The sequence below is a fragment of the Oncorhynchus mykiss genome, unplaced genomic scaffold, assembly GCF_013265735.2.
Source record: "Oncorhynchus mykiss isolate Arlee unplaced genomic scaffold, USDA_OmykA_1.1 un_scaffold_119, whole genome shotgun sequence".
Classification (NCBI taxonomy): Eukaryota; Metazoa; Chordata; class Actinopteri; order Salmoniformes; family Salmonidae; genus Oncorhynchus; species Oncorhynchus mykiss.
Window position 1 is genome coordinate 1,797,501 of NW_023493660.1, and position 18,499 is coordinate 1,815,999.

The following is an 18,499-nucleotide window of genomic DNA, read 5'->3' on the forward strand; positions in this document are numbered from 1 at the left end:
TTGATGTCTGAGGAGTCAGTTTGATGTCTGAGGAGTCCGTTTGATGTCTGAGGAGTCCGTTTGAATTTCTTTGATGTCTGAGGAGTTAGTTTGATGTCTGAGGAGTCCGTTTGATGTCTGAGGAGTCCGTTTGAATTTCTTTGATGTCTGAGGAGTCAGTTTGATGTCCGAGGAGTCAGTTTGATGTTTTTTAATATCTGAGGAAGTCAGTTTGATGTCTGAGGAGTCAGTTTGATGTCTGAGGAGTCCGTTTGAATTTCTTTGATGTCTGAGGAGTCAGTTTGATGTCTGAGGAGTCCGTTTGATGTTTTTTAATGTCTGAGGAAGTCAGTTTGATGTCTGAGGAGTCAGTTTGATGTCTGAGGAGTCAGTTTGATGTCCCTTAATGTCTGAGGAGTCAGTTTGATGTCTGAGGAAGCAGTTTGATGTCTGAGGAAGCAGTTTGATGTCTGAGGAAGCAGTTTGATGTCTGAGGAAGCAGTTTGATGTCTGAGGAGTCAGTTTGATGTCCCTTAATGTCTGAGGAGTCAGTTTGATGTCTGGGGAGTCCGTTTGATGTCTGAGGAGTCAGTTTGATGTCTGGGGAGTCAGTTTGATGTCTGAAGGGTCAGTTTGGTGTCTGAGGAGTCAGTTTGATGTCTGAGGAGTCAGTTTGATGTCTGAGGAGTCAGTTTGGTGTCCTTTAATGTCTGAGGAGTCAGTTTGATGTCTGAGGAGTCAGTTTGATGAACACCTTCAGTACCAGAAGTAAAATGGATGGAAAAGTCCAGTGCCTCTCTTGGGAAGCAAATCATTATTCAAATTCTTTGGGCGAAGGTCCTTTGATGTCTGCTACTGTTTGAATATCATGCACATTGTCGATACCTTTTAATCCCCAGATGTGATTTATATTATTATTCCTATGTATGCCATCTCCTAACTCCCTCAACCCTGTCTGGCAGAGGATGGCTCAATGACAGATTAAACCACAGCCCTGCTGCCTGCCGTGTCATTGTGTTATTTTGTCTTATTTTCGCTCCAGGGAATCACCACCTAATCAACAGTAAGAGGTGATGTAGTGATCCTGTTATTAGATCTAATTTCTTAATGATTATCCAGATTAACGTTAGACGGAGGAAGGTCATCCCTCTCCTCGCTGTCCTCTCTTGTCCTCTCCCTCCAAACGTTCCTCTCCCCTCTCTCCTCTCCTCTCTCTCCTCTTCTCTCTCTCCTCTCCTCTCGTCTCTCTCCTCACTTTCCTCTCCTCTCTTGTCCTCTCCTCTCTCTCCTCTTGTCCTCTCCTCTCTCTCTCCCCTTTCCCCTCTCTCCTCTCTTGTCCTCTCCTCTCTCTCTCCTCTTTCCTCTCTTTCCTCTCCCCTCTTGTCCTCTCCTCTCTCTCTCCTCTTTCCTCTCTCTCCTCGCTTGTCCTCTTCTCTCTCTCTGCTCTCCTCTGTTCTCTCTCCAACACAGTTTAGCTTGCTGCTGAATCAATTATAGTCCTGGAGGGAAGCTGTGAATACAACAACGGGCGGCGACCTCTGATGCTCTGAAAGTCGTTGCACTGAAACATTTGGCATCTTCTAAATCAGTCTTGCTCTCTCTTCAAACGGTCTGATAATGAATAAGAGCTATTTTAAATTAGAGCATCATGGCTGATGATAATGAATAAGGGTTATTTTGAATGAGAGCATCATGACTGATAATATTGAATAAGGGGTATTTTAAATGAGAGCATCATGGCTGATGATAATGAATAAGGGTTATTTTAAATGAGAGCATCATGGCTGATGATAATGAATAAGGGTTATTTTGAATGAGAGCATCATGGCTGATAATATTGAATAAGGGTTATTTTAAATTAGAGCATCATGGCTGATGATAATGAATAAGGGTTGCAAATAAATTCATTAAAAATCATACAATGTGATTTTCTGGATTTTTTTTCTCATTTTGTCTGTCATAGTTGAAGTGTACCTATGATGAAAATTACAGGCCTCTCTCATATTTTTAAGTGGTAGAACTTGCACAATTGGTGGCTGACTAAATACTTTTTTGCCACACTGTATATAGATAGTCTTGATGGCAGCTGTAACAAACCAGTTTCCTTGATGAAAGTGTTTTGTGGTTGTACAGTATCCTCAAACAATAGCATGGTATTGTTTCACTCTAATAGCTACTGTATATTGGACACTGCAGTTAGATTAACAATCATTTAGGCTTTCTGATGATATAAGACATTTCAATGTTCCGGAAAGTTGGCTGTTGTTTACAACACCATTCTAGTCACATATCGCATATTGAGCAGCAACTGCCCTGATTTCGGGACTCTGTTCCTGTAGAGGTTAACGATTTTAGCTCCTTGACTCTCTGTCAATCAGAGAAGATTACTGCTGCGACAAACATGTTGGCTCTAAGATGGCTTTTTGGGTGGGAAGGGAGGCGAGAGATGAGTGAACGAGAGGAGTGAACGAGAGGAGGGAGAGAGAGAGAGAGAGAGCAGTTAATGACAGGAGGGAAAGAGAGAGAGGAGGGAGAGAGAAGAGAGAGCAGGAGGGAGAGAGGTGGGAGAGAGAGGAGAGCAGGAAGGAGAGAGCAGGAGGTAGATCAGGGAGTGAGAGGAGAGTTAGAGGGTAGAAAGGGAAAAGAAGAGGAGGGAGGGAAATTAGGAAGGGAATGGATGGAGAGGAGGAGGGGTGAGGAGGAGAGGTGAGGAGGAGAGGAGAGGACAGGTGAGGAGGAGAGGACAGGTGAGGAGGAGAGAATGAGGAGATGGATAGAGAATGGAGCCTGTATCCATCTGGCTGCCAAGCCCCTCCAGGAGAGAGCCAGGGGGAGGGAGAGGAGAGGAGAGGAGAGGAGAGGAGAGGAGAGGAGAGAAAATGGAGCCTGTATCCATCTGGCTGCCAAGCCCCTCCAGGAGAGAGCCAGGGGGAGGGATCCTCCTGATCCAAATGTCATCCCTGTTTTGGGATTATCCTGCATTTCCTGTCACTGATCTCTCCCTCTCTCTCTCTCTGTTATCTTTCTCAAACCCCCTGTTTACTGTATTCTGCCAGGGAATTCTAAAATACTTCTGGTTGATTGGTAGTTGTGAAAATCTGAAATAAAAAGTTATGAGCCACTGTAGCTTCCTCTGAGTATGTGGTGGTCCCTGGGTATGGGGTGGTCCCTGGGTATGGGGTGGTCCCTGGGTTTGGAGTGGTCCCTGAGTATGTGGTGGTCCCTGGGTATAGGGGGGTCCCTGGGTATGGGGTGGTCCCTGGGTTTGGGGTGGTCCCTGTGTATGGAGTGGTCCCTGTTTGGGGTGGTATCTGGGTATGGGGTGGTCCCTGGGTATGGGGGGGTCCCTGTTTGGGGCGGTCCCTGGGTATGGAGTGGTCCCTGTATGGGGTGGTATCTGGGTATGGGTGGTCCCTGGGTATGGAGTGGTCCCTGTTTGGGGTGGTATCTGGGTATGGAGTGGTATCTGGGTATGGGGTGGTATCTGGGTATGGAGTGGTATGGGGAAGAAAACAGAAACATTTACTCAACTTGATATAAGAATAAGAATAAGAAACATTACTGTGCAGCCGTATTCATTGATCTGGCCAAGGCTTTCGACTCTGTCAATCACCACATCCTCATCGGCAGACTCAACAGCCTTGGTTTCTCAAATGATTGCCTCGCCTGGTTCACCAACTACTTCTCTGATAGAGTTCAGTGTGTCAAATCTGAGGGTCTGTTGTCCGGACCTCTGGCAGTCTCTATGGGGGTGCCACAGGGTTCAATTCTTGGACCGACTCTCTTCTCTGTATACATCAATGAGGTCGCTCTTGCTGCTGGTGAGTCTCTGATCCACCTCTACGCAGACGACACCATTCTGTATACTTCCGGCCCTTCTTTGCACACTGTGTTAACAACCCTCCAGGCAAGCTTCAATGCCATACAACTCTCCTTCCGTGGCCTCCAATTGCTCTTAAATACAAGTAAAACTAAATGCATGCTCTTCAACCGATCACTACCTGCACCTACCCGCCTGTCCAACATCACTACTCTGGACGGCTCTGACTTAGAATACGTGGACAACTACAAATACTTAGGTGTCTGGTTAGACTGTAAACTCTCCTTCCAGACCCATATCAAACATCTCCAATCCAAAGTTAAATCTAGAATTGGCTTCCTATTTCGCAACAAAGCATCCTTCACTCATGCTGCCAAACATACCCTTGTAAAACTGACCATCCTACCAATCCTCGACTTTGGCGATGTAATTTACAAAATAGCCTCCAATACCCTACTCAACAAATTGGATGCAGTCTATCACAGTGCAATCCGTTTTGTCACCAAAGCCCCATATACTACCCACCATTGCGACCTGTACGCTCTCGTTGGCTGGCCCTCGCTTCATACTCGTCGCCAAACCCACTGGCTCCATGTCATCTACAAGACCCTGCTAGGTAAAGTCCCCCCTTATCTCAGCTCGCTGGTCACCATAGCATCTCCCACCTGTAGCACACGCTCCAGCAGGTATATCTCTCTGGTCACCCCCAAAACCAATTCTTTCTTTGGCCGTCTCTCTTTCCAGTTCTCTGCTGCCAATGACTGGAACGAACTACAAAAATCTCTGAAACTGGAAACACTTATCTCCCTCACTAGCTTTAAGCACCAACTGTCAGAGCAGCTCACAGATTACTGCACCTGTACATAGCCCACCTATAATGTAGCCCTATCAACTACCTCTTTCCCAACTGTATTTAATTTATTTATTTATTTTGCTCCTTTGCACCCCATTATTTTTATTTCTACTTTGCACATTCTTCCATTGCAAAACTACCATTCCAGTGTTTTACTTGCTATATTGTATTTACCTTGCCACCAAGGCCTTTTTTTGCCTTTACCTCCCTTCTCACCTCATTTGCTCACATTGTATATAGACTTGTTTATACTTTATTATTGACTGTATGTTTGTTTTACTCCATGTGTAACTCTGTGTTGTTGTATCTGTCGAACTGCTTTGCTTTATCTTGGCCAGGTCGCAATTGTAAATGAGAACTTGTTCTCAACTTGCCTACCTGGTTAAATAAAGGTAAAATAAATAAATAAATAAAAAATATGGCCCAACTTACCCCAAGGCAAACATTTTGACTATATTAGCCTACACAGCTACAAGGATGCACTTTCAAACTAGATTTAGGACCTCATATTGAAGCTAATAGAGGCCCCAACTGATGTTTATAACAATGTTAAAATGATCTACTTTGGTTTAGATACAAGCATAATGAAATCTCTAACACAATAGAATCATTTGACTTGGTGAAAATCTGTTGTTTTGGACCTAACTTGCTGGTCACTTTTTCCATGTGGTTTCATCCTTCAGACTCCACGAACTGATGACCTCTTCCTACATATTAGGTCACATGATTAATTTGTGTGTTTCCTAGGAACAATGGTGACTAAATCTACCCCTTTGGTTCAACTTCCCCCTTTGGCTCAACTTCCCCCTTTGGCTCAACTTCCCCCTTTGGCTCAACTTCCCCCTTTGGTTCAACTTCCCCCTTTGGTTCAACTTCCCCCTTTGGCTCAACTTCCCCCTTTGGCTCAACTTCCCCCTTTGGCTCAACTTCCCCCACTCTCCCCTGAGTATTTATGCTGCTGATTGAGCTTTTCCTTCAACCATCTCCTTTTTTTTCCAGATGGAAGATGTCATCGCTCATATGCAAGATGAGACAAATGGAATTCCTGTCCGCACAGTCAAGAGTTTTTTATCTAAAATCCCAAGTGTTTTTTCAGGTAAGATAGATTTTTTTATAGTTACAGTATAAAGATGTGTGTGTGTTTGAGAGAGAGTGAGAGCGAAAGAAAGATATATATATACATATATATATATATATATATATATGTATATACAGTTGAAGTCGGAAGTTTACATACACTGAGGTTGGAGTCATTAAAACTCGTTTTCAACCACTTCACAAATTTCTTGTCAACAAACTATAGTTTTGGCAAGTCGGTTAGGACATCTACTTTGTGCATGACACAAGTCATCTTTCCAACGATTCTTTACAGATAGATTATTTCACTTATAACTCACTGTATCACAATTCATGTGGGTCAGAAGATTACATACACTAAGTTGACTGTGTCTTTAAACAGCTTGGAACATTTCTGAAAATGATGTCATGGCTTTAGAAGCTTCTGATAGGCTAATTGACATAATTTGAGTCAATTGGAGGTGTACCTGTGGATGTATTTCAAGGCCTACATTCAAACTCAGTGCCTCTTTGCTTGACATCATGGGAAAATCAAAAGAAATCAGCCAAGACCTCAGAAAATACATTTTAGACCTCCACAAGTCTGGTTCATCCTTGGGAGCAATTTACAAATGCCTGAAGGTGCCACGTTCATCTGTACAAACAACGGTACGCAAGTATAAACACCATGGAACCATGCAGTCGTCATACCACTCAGGGAGGAGACGTGTTCTGTCTCTTAGAGATGAACGTACTTTGGTGTGAAAAGTTCAAATCAATTCCAGAACAGCAGCAAAGGACCTTGTGAAGATGCTGGAGGAAACATGGGGACAAAAGTATCTATATCCACAGTAAAACGGGTCCTATATCAACATAAACAGCCTTCAGGTTAACAAGGAAGAAGCCACTGTCAAAACTGTCATAAAAAAGCCAGACTACAGTTTGCAACTGCACATGGGGACAAAGATTGTACTTTTTGGAGAAATGTCCTCTGGCCTGATGAAACAAAAATAGAACTGTTTGACCATAATGACCATCGTTATGTTTGGAGGAAAAAGGGGGAGGCTTGCAAGCCGAAGAACACCATCCCAGCTGTGAAGCACGGGGGTGGCAGCATCATGTTGTGGGGGTGCTTTGCTGCTGGAGGGACTGGTGCACTTCACAAAATAGATGACATCATGAGGTAGGAAAATTATGTGGATATATTAAGCAACATTTCAAGACATCAGTCAGGAAGTTAAAACTTGGTCGCAAATGGGTCTTCCAAATGGACAATGACCCCAAGCATCCTTCCAAAGTTGTGGCAAAATGGCTTAAGGACAACAAAGTCAAGGTATTGGAGTGCCATCACAAAGTCCTGACCTCAATGCTATAGAAAAATGTGTGGGCAGAACTGAAAAAGCGTGTGCGAGCAAGGAGGGCTAGAAACCTGACTCAGTTACACCAGCTCTGTCAGGAGGAATGGGCCAAAATTCACCCAACGTATTGTGAGAAGCTTGTGGAAGGCTACCCGAAATGTTTGACCCAAGTTTAACAATTTAAACTTCTGACCCACTGAGAATGTGATGAAAGAAATACAAGCTGAAATAAATAATTCTCCCTACTATTATTCTGACATTTCACATTCTTAAAATAAAGTGGTGATCCTAGCTGACCTAAGACAGGGAATTTCTACTAGGATTAAATGTCAGGAATTTTGAAAAACTGAGTTTTAATGTATTTGGCTTAGGTGTATGTAAACTTCCGACTTCAACTCTATATGTATATATTTAGAGGAAAATTAGATGGAGGCAGAGAGAGAGAAAGACCGGTTACATGACTGTCTGGGAAGAATGGGCAGATCAGACTGATGGGGGGAGGGGAGAGAGGGGGTGACAGTAACCAGGCGCTCTCTCTCCCACAGAGAAGAGAGGGGGAGTTGCTGGATGGTCACCCTTCACACCCTGCTGTAAATCTCTAGAGGGGGAGTTGCTGGATGGTCACCCTTCACACCCTGCTGTAAATCTCTAGAGGGGGAGTTGCTGGATGGTCACCCTTCACACCCTGCTGTAAATCTCTAGAGGGGGAAACGTTCTCTCTCTACCCTTCAGTATTGGAATCAGAAGGTCTTTGTCTAGAGAGAGACTTTTGCCAAAAACTCTAACGTCCAAAAAGGGAGCTTTGGAACAACATGTCTAACATCTGAATATGGGATATGGTCAGTGGGGACCTAAAGAATAATAATGTCATATTGTTTTTCATTTTGTGATGTTATTAACTGTATGAACCAAATACTGTAACTGAACACCCCCTCTAGCTGTTAAGTTTCCATCCAATATGTTGGATGTAGGAGTCATAAGACAGAACTTATAATCATATCCTTTGCACATTAAATAGCCATGCCCTGAATGAGGTCAGAGAGCTTGTCAGAGTGATGGAATTGCCCTTTTTGACCAGAGTGCTTAAAAGGACTGACTAAGAATTTACATACCAGACCAGAAGATGTGAGACCGTGGTCCACACGTTGAAATGGTTAAAACTCTGAAATTCTCAACCTCAACACTAGATGAGAAGATAACCTCACCTACCAGACCAGGAAACGTGGAGTGTTCGCTCCATGTGGGAAATGGTTGAAACAACACGAGGTGAAGAAGATAAACTCACCAAACTATACCCGAACATGAACAGGCTGCAGCTGTCCATGTAAAGGGGTTCAAACTCTGAATATCCATACGAGCTAAGAACAAGTTCTGAACAAAAACAGCCCATTGGAGACCGGACAACTAAGAAGAAGGACATTGTGACATCTGGTGGACAACCAGAATATGTATAAGTGGCCATAGAGAGGCCAACAGAACCCCCTTTCAAGAAGGTTTGGTTTCAACAGAGATAGATGATGAACAACGGTATTCAAACACGTAAAAACATTCATTGCTTCTTATTACCAAAACGGGCAGCGGTTCGTGAGAAAGGTATATGATTAATGTAAAGACAGTCCTAGAATGTTTCCACGATAAATGTGCCTTTTTCTCTATGTATGTGTATTCTGTGTTATTATTTAGTTAGTTAGTAAATAGATAATTAAATACATTTTGTATAGTACTGAATGATATGCAAAGTTTGTGGTTCTTGCAGATCCAAGAAGGTTACGACTGTTCAGAATGAGACTGATATGAGGTAATGATTAATAAGTGACTGTAATCGATATATAACTTATATATATATATATATCTCTTCTAGAGTTACATTTTGGAGATGGTAATGGGTTAAACAATTTCTTCCGTGGTGCCCCCAAATCCCTAATGAGTTAAATGTTTAATTTAATCGGATAACAATTAAACATAGTGGATTCAATAAATAACAGTCATCAGGTTAATGTACGTCACTTCACAGTATACTAACCTCAACATTAAAACCTTCCAAATCCAAATTACCTGAATGGACTGGTGGAGCTGGACGGCTGTCTGAGAGAGCTGGCTGCTGAATGGATTGTGGAGATGGACGGCTGTCTGAGAGAGCTGGCTGCTCTACGGACTGGTGGAGATGGACGGATGTCTGAGAGAGCTGGCTGCTGAATGGATTGTGGAGATGGACGGCTGTCTGAGAGAGCTGGCTGCTCTACGGACTGGTGGAGCTGGACCGCTGTCTGAGAGAGCTGGCTGCTCTACGGACTGGTGGAGATGGACGGATGTCTGAGAGAGCTGGCTGCTGAATGGATTGTGGAGATGGATGGATGGCTGTCTGAGAGAGCTGGCTGCTCTACGGACTGGTGGAGATGGACGGATGTCTGAGAGAGCTGGCTGCTGAATGGATTGTGGAGATGGACGGCTGTCTGAGAGAGCTGGCTGCTCTACGGACTGGTGGAGATAGACGGATGTCTGAGAGAGCTGGCTGCTGAATGGATTGTGGAGATGGACGGCTGTCTGAGAGAGCTGGCTGCTCTACGGACTGGTGGAGCTGGACCGCTGTCTGAGAGAGCTGGCTGCTCTACGGACTGGTGGAGATGGACAGATGTCTGAGAGAGCTGGCTGCTGAATGGATTGTGGAGATGGACGGCTGTCTGAGAGAGCTGGCTGCTCTACGGACTGGTGGAGCTGGACCGCTGTCAGAGAGCTGGCTGCTCTACGGACTGGTGGAGATGGACGGATGTCAGAGAGAGCTGGCTGCTAAATTGATTGTGGAGATGGACAGCTGTCTGAGAGAGCTGGCTGCTCTACGGACTGGTGGAGATGGATGGCTGTTTGAGAGAGCTGGCTGCTCTACGGACTGGTGGAGCTGGACCGCTGTCTGAGAGAGCAGGCTGCTCTACGGACTGGTGGAGATGGACGGATGTCTGAGAGAGCTGGCTGCTAAATGGATTGTGGAGATGGACGGCTGTCTGAGAGAGCTGGCTGCTCTACGGACTGGTGGAGATGGATGGCTGTCTGAGAGTGCTGGCTGCTCTATGTACTGGTGGAGCTGGACAGCTGTCTGAGAGAGCTGGCTGCTCTACGGACTGGTGGAGATGGATGGCTGTCTGAGAGAGCTGGCTGCTGAATGGACTGGTGGAGATGGACGGCTGTCTGAGAGAGATGGCTGCTCTACGGACTGGTGGAGATGGACGGCTGTCTGAGAGAGCTGGCTGCTCTACGGACTGGTGGAGATGGAAGGCTGTCAGAGAGCTGGCTGCTCTACGGACTGGTTCAACAGACCATCAGTGGGTAATAACAGATCAACAGACCATCAGTCAGTAATAACAGATCAACAGACCATCAGTAGGTAATACCAGATCAACAGTAACAGACCATCAGTAGGTAATATCAGATCAATAGACCATCAGTAGGTAATAACAGATCAATAGACCATCAGTAGGTAATATCAGATCAATAGACCATCAGTGGGTAATAACAGATCAACAGACCATCAGTAGGTAATAACAGATCAACAGTTACAGACCATCAGTAGGTAATAACAGATCAACAGTAACAGACCATCAGTAGGTAATAACAGATCAACAGTAACAGACCATCAGTAGGTAATAACAGATCAACAGTAACAGACCATCAGTAGGTAATAACAGACCATCAGTAGGTAATAACAGACCATCAGTAGGTAATAACAGACCATCAGTAGGTAATAACAGATCAATAGACCATCAGTAGGTAATAACAGACCATCAGTAGGTAATAACAGACCAGTAGGTAATAACCAGTATTACCAGTAGGTAATAACAGACCATCAGTAGGTAATAACAGATCAACAGTAACAGACCATCAGTAGGTAATAACCAGTATTACCAGTAGGTAATAACAGACCATCAGTAGGTAATAACAGATCAACAGTAACAGACCATCAGTAGGTAATAACAGATCAATAGACCATCAGTAGGTAATAACAGATCAATAGACCATCAGTAGGTAATAACAGGTCAACAGTAATAGACCATGAGTAGATAATATCAGATCAACAGATCATCAGTAGGTAATAACAGATCAACAGTAACATACCATCAGTAGGTAATAACAGATCAACAGTAACAGACCATCAGTAGGTAATAACAGACCAATAGACCATCAGTAGGTAATAACAGACCATCAGTAGGTAATAACAGACCATCAGTAGGTAATAACAGACCATCAGTAGGTAATAACAGACCATCAGTAGGTAATAACAGATCAATAGACCATCAGTAGGTAATAACAGACCATCAGTAAGTAATAACAGACCATCAGTAGGTAATAACAGATCAATAGACCATCAGTAGGTAATAACAGACCAACAGACCATCAGTAGGTAGTAACAGATCAATAGATCATCAGTAGGTAATAACAGATCAACAGTAACAGACCATCAGTAGGTAATAACAGACCATCAGGAGGTAGTAACAGATCAATAGACCATCAGTCAGCCCATATTGACACTCTGACACACAAACAACTATTCTGCTTATGTTGACGCTGTCTGTTCATCACACACCTGGTGTGTGTCCTGCTCCATGAGGGTTGAGGTGACAGCCCAGTGTCTGTCACCTGGTGTGTGTCCTGCTACATAAGGTTTGAGATGACAGCCCAGTGTCTGTCACCTGGTGTGTGTCCTGCTACATAAGGGTTGATAAGGCTGTAATTAAAGTCTAGTGCCTCTTCTGTTACTATAGTGATGTCTCAAATGGTACCCTGTTCCCTTTGTAGAGCACTTCTGTTGACCAGATTCCTATTCCCTATATAGAACACTACTGTTGACCAGAGCCCTATTCCCTATATAGAACACTACTGTTGACCAGAGCCCTATTCCCTATATAGAACACTACTTTAGACCAGAGCCCTATTCCCTATATAGAACACTACTTTAGACCAGGGACCTATTCCCTATATAGAACACTACTTTAGACCAGAGCCCTATTCCCTATATAGAACACTACTGTTGACAAGAGTCCTTTTCTCCATATAGATCACTACTGTTTACCAGGGCCCTATTCCCTATATAGAACACTACTGTTGACCAGAGCCCTATTCCCTATATAGAACACTACTGTTAACCAGAGCCCTATTCCCTATATAGAACACTACTGTTAATCAGAGCCCTATTCCCTATATAGAACACTACTGTTGACCAGAGCCCTATTCCCTATATAGATCACTACTGTTAACCAGAGCCCTATTCCCTATATAGAACACAACTGTTGATCAGAGCACAGTAGGGCACTACATAGGGAATAGGGTGCCCCTTGAAACAGAGCCTGTTTTATTCTCCTGCCCAGATCTGTCCAGGTTCTGTAATAACAATGAGTCCTGTTTTACCTTCCTGGTACAGTGCCTTGCGAAAGTATTCGGCCCCCTTGAACTTTGCGACCTTTTGCCACATTTCAGGCTTCAAACATAAAGATATAAAACTGTTTTTTTTTGTGGAGAATCAACAACAAGTGGGACACAATCATGAAGTGGAACGACATTTATTGGATATTTCAAACTTTTTTAACAAATCAAAAACTGAAAAATTGGGCGTGCAAAATTATTCAGCCCCTTTACTTTCAGTGCAGCAAACTCTCTCCAGAAGTTCAGTGAGGATCTCTGAATGATCCAATATTGACCTAAATGACTAATGATGATAAATACAATCCACATGTGTGTAATCAAGTCTCCGTATAAATGCACCTGCACTGTGATAGTCTCAGAGGTCCGTCAAAAGCGCAGAGAGCATCATGAAGAACAAGGAACACACAAGGCAGGTCCGAGATACTGTTGTGAAGAAGTTTAAAGCCGGATTTGGATACAAAAAGATTTCCCAAGCTTTAAACATCCCAAGGAGCACTGTGCAAGCGATAATATTGAAATGGGAGGAGTATCAGACCACTGCAAATCTACCAAGACCTGGCCGTCCCTCTAAACTTTCAGCTCATACAAGGAGAAGACTGATCAGAGATGCAGCCAAGAGGCCCATGATCACTCTGGATGAACTGCAGAGATCTACAGCTGAGGTGGGAGACTCTGTCCATAGGACAACAATCAGTCGTATATTGCACAAATCTGGCCTTTATGGAAGAGTGGCGAGAAGAAAGCCATTTCTTAAAGATATCCATAAAAAATGTAGTTTAAAGTTTGCCACAAGCCACCTGGGAGACACACCAAACATGTGGAAGAAGGTGCTCTGGTCAGATGAAACCAAAATTGAACTTTTTGGCAACAATGCAAAACGTTATGTTTGGCGTAAAAGCAACACAGCTGAACACACCATCCCTACTGTCAAACATGGTGGTGGCAGCATCATGGTTTGGGCCTGCTTTTCTTCAGCAGGGACAGGGAAGATGGTTAAAATTGATGGGAAGATGGATGGAGCCAAATACAGGACCATTCTGGAAGAAAACCTGATGGAGTCTGCAAAAGACCTGAGACTGGGACGGAGATTTGTCTTCCAACAAGACAATGATCCAAAACATAAAGCAAAATCTACAATGGAATGGTTCAAAAATAAACATATCCAGGTGTTAGAATGGCCAAGTCAAAGTCCAGACCTGAATCCAATCGAGAATCTGTGGAAAGAACTGAAAACTGCTGTTCACAAATGCTCTCCATCCAACCTCACTGAGCTCGAGCTGTTTTGCAAGGAGGAATGGGAAAAAATGTCAGTCTCTCGATGTGCAAAACTGATAGAGACATACCCCAAGCGACTTACAGCTGTAATCGCAGCAAAAGGTGGCGCTACAAAGTATTAACTTAAGGGGTCTGAATAATTTTGCACGCCCACTTTTTCAGTTTTTGATTTGTTAAAAAAGTTTGAAATATCCAATAAATGTCGTTCCACTTCATGATTGTGCCCCACTTGTTGTTGATTCTTCACAAAAAAATACAGTTTTATATCTTTATGTTTGAAGCCTGAAATGTGGCAAAAGGTCGCAAAGTTCAAGGGGGCCGAATACTTTCGCAAGGCACTGTATATAATGATTACATACTGGAGGAGCTGATAGTAGTGCTGTCCATGGTGCTGAATGGAGACTTTTATATTAGAATCCTATGGGGCTATTAGAATCCTATGGGTCCATAGAGAGTCTGTTAGAATCCTATGGGTCCATAGAGAGTCTGTTAGAATCCTATGGGTCCATAGAGAGTCTGTTAGAATCCTATGGGTCCATAGAGAGTCTGTTAGAATCATATGGATCCATAGAGAGTCTGTTAGAATCATATGGGTCCATAGAGTTTATTAGAATCATATGGGTCCATAGAGGGTCTATTAGAATCTTATGGGTCTATTAGAATCTTATGGATCCATATAGTGTTTATTACAATAATATCTGTCTATAGAGTGTCTATTAGAATCATATGGGTCTATAGAGGGTCTGTTAGGATTCCATGGGTCCGTTGAGTGTTTGTGTGTGTGCATCTCTACAGTATATGTTTATGTTATTTAGATTGGTCCAGGTTTGTATTCCAGGCCTTGGATTTTATGTTGGCAAGGCCTTGCTTTTTGTTCACTGTGAAATTACATTGTAAAAAAAATGCTCCATAGAATTTACACTGATTGTATGTCATTTTATTTGATAAGCTAACCGTGATTAAAGGCATTCAGGGAAATATAGGCCCTTGACTTGTTTATCCAAACACAGCAGTTGGCTTTGTGTGTTCTGTATTCTAATCTACATTCTATTGTTGTCTCTGCAGATTGACTCTGTCTTGTTTAATTTATTCTGTAATGTTGTCTCTGCAGATTGACTCTGTCTTGTTTAATTTATTCTGTAATGTAGTCTCTGTAGATTGACTCTGTCTTGTTTAATTTATTCTGTAATGTAGTCTCTGTAGATTGACTCTGTCTTGTTTAATTTATTCTGTAATGTTGTCTCTGCAGATTGACTCTGTCTTGTTTAATTTATTCTGTAATGTTGTCTCTGCAGATTGACTCTGTCTTGTTTAATTTATTCTGTAATGTTGTCTCTGCAGATTGACTCTGTCTTGTTTAATTTATTCTGTAATGTAGTCTCTGTAGATTGACTCTGTCTCGCTTTTTAATTTATTCTGTAATGTAGTCTCTGCAGATTGACTGTCAGTCTCACTTTTTAATTTATTCTGTAATGTAGTCTCTGCAGATTGACTGTCAGTCTCACTTTTTAATTTATTCTGTAATGTTGTCTCTGCAGATTGACTCTGTCTTGTTTAATATATTCTGTAATGTTGTCTCTGCAGATTGACTCTGTCTTGTTTAATTTATTCTGTAATGTTGTCTCTGCAGATTGACTCTGTCTTGTTTAATTTATTCTGTAATGTTGTCTCTGCAGATTGACTCTGTCTTGTTTAATTTATTCTGTAATGTAGTCTCTGCAGATTGACTCTGTCTTGTTTAATTTATTCTGTAATGTTGTCTCTGCAGATTGACTCTGTCTTGTTTAATTTATTCTGTAATGTTGTCTCTGCAGATTGACTCTGTCTTGTTTAATTTATTCTGTAATGTTGTCTCTGCAGATTGACTCTGTCTTGTTTAATTTATTCTGTAATGTTGTCTCTGCAGATTGACTCTGTCTTGTTTAATTTATTCTGTAATGTAGTCTCTGTAGATTGACTCTGTCTCGCTTTTGAATTTATTCTTGTCATGACTTCTGCCGAAGTCGTTGCCTCTCCTTGTTCGGGTGGTGCTCGGCGGTCGACGTCACCGGCCTTCTAGCCATCATTGATCCATTTTTCATTTTCCATTGGTTTTGTCTTGTCTTCCCACACACCTGGTTTCAATCCCATTTATTACCTGTTGTGTATTTAACCCTCTGTTTCCCCTCCTGTCTTTGTCAGAGACTGTTTTATGTCAAGTGTTGTTTTATGTTGTATAGTTAATAGGTGCGCGACGGGTCCTCGTACCCATGTTCGTTTATGTCTGTACGTATTTAGTGTTTGGAGCATGTTAAGTGGACTTATATTAAAAGACTCCATTTACACTCTGTTTGACTCTCCTGCGCCCGACTTCCCTGCCACCTATACACACGACTCTGACAATTCTGTAATGTAGTCTCTGCAGATTGACTGTCTCGTTTAATGTATTCTGTAATGTTGTCTCTGCAGATTGACTGTCTCGTTTAATTTATTATGTAATGTTGTCTCTGCAGATTGACTGTCTCGTTTAATTTATTATGTAATGTTGTCTCTGCAGATTGACTGTCTCGTTTAATTTATTATGTAATGTTGTCTCTGCAGATTGACTGTCTCGTTTAATTTATTATGTAATGTTGTCTCTGCAGATTGACTCTGTCTCGCTTTTTAATTTATTCTGTAATGTAGTCTCTGCAGATTGACTCAGACTTGCTTTTTAATTTATTCTGTAATGTAGTCTCTGCAGATTGACTCTCAGACTTGCTTTTTAATTTATTCTGTAATGTAGTCTCTGCAGATTGACTCTCAGACTTGCTTTTTAATTTATTCTGTAATGTAGTCTCTGCAGATTGACTCTCAGACTTGCTTTTTAATTTATTCTGTAATGTAGTCTCTGCAGATTGACTCTCAGACTTGCTTTCCACGTTATTCTGTCGGGTCCTTTAGAAATGGATTGGGGAGCGGTGAACATAAACTGGTAGGGGATTTGCTGCAGTAAGGAAAGGAGAGCTGTGGCGATGTTTCAGACTCACCTCTCCTTTAGATATGCATGGAACAATATACTATACATGAGAAGGGACATTTATGTAAAGTTATTTCAATATGTTGTTTTTTCCGCTCACATGTTTTTGATACCAGCAGAAGCAGAATGTTGAGTGTTTTGTCTTGTAGAAGCAGAATGTTGAGTGTTTTGTTTTGTCTTGCAGAAGCAGAATGTTGAGTGTTTTATGTTGTCTTGCAGAAGCAGAATGTTGAGTGTTTTGTCTTGTAGAAGCAGAATGTTGAGTGTTTTGTCTTGTAGAAGCAGAATGTTGAGTGTTTTATGTTGTCTTGCAGAAGCAGAATGTTGAGTGTTTTGTCTTGCAGAAGCAGAATGTTGAGTGTTTTGTTTTGTCTTGTAGAAGCAGAATGTTGAGTGTTTTGTTTTGTCTTGCAGAAGCAGAATGTTGAGTATTTTATGTTGTCTTGCAGAAGCAGAATGTTGAGTGTTTTGTCTTGTAGAAGCAGAATGTTGAGTGTTTTGTCTTGTAGAAGCAGAATGTTGAGTGTTTTGTCTTGTAGAAGCAGAATGTTGAGTGTTTTATGTTTTATGTTTTGTCTTGCAGAAGCAGAATGTTGAGTGTTTTATGTTTTATGTTTTGTCTTGCAGAATGTTGAGTGTTTTGTCTTGTAGAAGCAGAATGTTGAGTGTTTTGTTTTGTCTTGTAGAAGCAGAATGTTGAGTGTTTTGTCTTGTAGAAGCAGAATGTTGAGTGTTTTATGTTTTATGTTTTGTCTTGCAGAAGCAGAATGTTGAGTGTTTTATGTTTTATGTTTTGTCTTGCAGAATGTTGAGTGTTTTGTCTTGTAGAAGCAGAATGTTGAGTGTTTTGTTTTGTCTTGTAGAAGCAGAATGTTGAGTGTTTTGTCTTGTAGAAGCAGAATGTTAAGTGTTTTGTTTTGTCTTGCAGAAGCAGAATGTTGAGTGTTTTGTCTTGTAGAAGCAGAATGTTGAGTGTTTTGTTTTGTCTTGCAGAATGTTGAGTGTTTTGTTTTGTCTTGCAGAATGTTGAGTGTTTTGTTTTGTCTTGCAGAATGTTGAGTGTTTTGTTTTGTCTTGCAGAATGTTGAGTGTTTTGTTTTGTCTTGCAGAATGTTGAGTGTTTTGTTTTGTCTTGCAGAATGTTGAGTGTTTTGTCTTGCAGAAGCAGAATGTTGAGTGTTTTGTTTTGTCTTGCAGGTTCTGACATTGTACAGTGGATGATCAAAAACCTGAACATTGATGATCAAGGTAAGATTTATTTGATGTTATTTACATTCAATGTGTCTGTTTTTGTTGTTGACGTATCATTGAAAATGTCAACAACTCAACTGTTCTTTAAATAATGTTCTGGTTTTCCTAATGAAGGATGTAAATGATTCAAACTCTACTTTCCTAGAAAATCCAGAATGTTCCAACAGGCATTGAAATACATGATTTTGTTTCCTCTGAAATGCTTCAGATTTTATTTTACACTCAATGCGACTTGATTTCAGTGCCATCAGCTCAATAGTCTTGATTTGTTGTCGCAATAGTCTTGACTTGTGGTATCAATAGTCTTGATTTGTTGTATCAATAGTCTTGACTTGTGGTATCAATAGTATTGACTTGCGGTATCAATAGTCTTGATTTGTGGTATCAATAGTCTTGACTTGTGGTATCAATAGTCTTGACTTGTTGTATCAATAGTCTTGCCTTTTTGTATCAATGTAATTTGCTCAATAACTTTGACTTGTATCAATAGTCTTGAC

General features: G+C 41.8%; 1 protein-coding gene across 1 annotated transcript in view; it reads left to right on the forward strand.

Annotated features, from left to right (window-relative positions):
- The window catches only part of LOC110515110 (regulator of G-protein signaling 7-like), a 56,397-nt gene that overhangs the window by 18,060 nt on the left and 19,838 nt on the right, over positions 1–18,499 (forward strand). The window contains exons 3-4 of the mRNA XM_036972088.1: positions 5,652–5,748; positions 17,949–17,999. Coding sequence (XP_036827983.1) covers positions 5,652–5,748; positions 17,949–17,999 — 148 coding nt within the window. The remainder of the gene's footprint in view (positions 1–5,651; positions 5,749–17,948; positions 18,000–18,499) is intronic.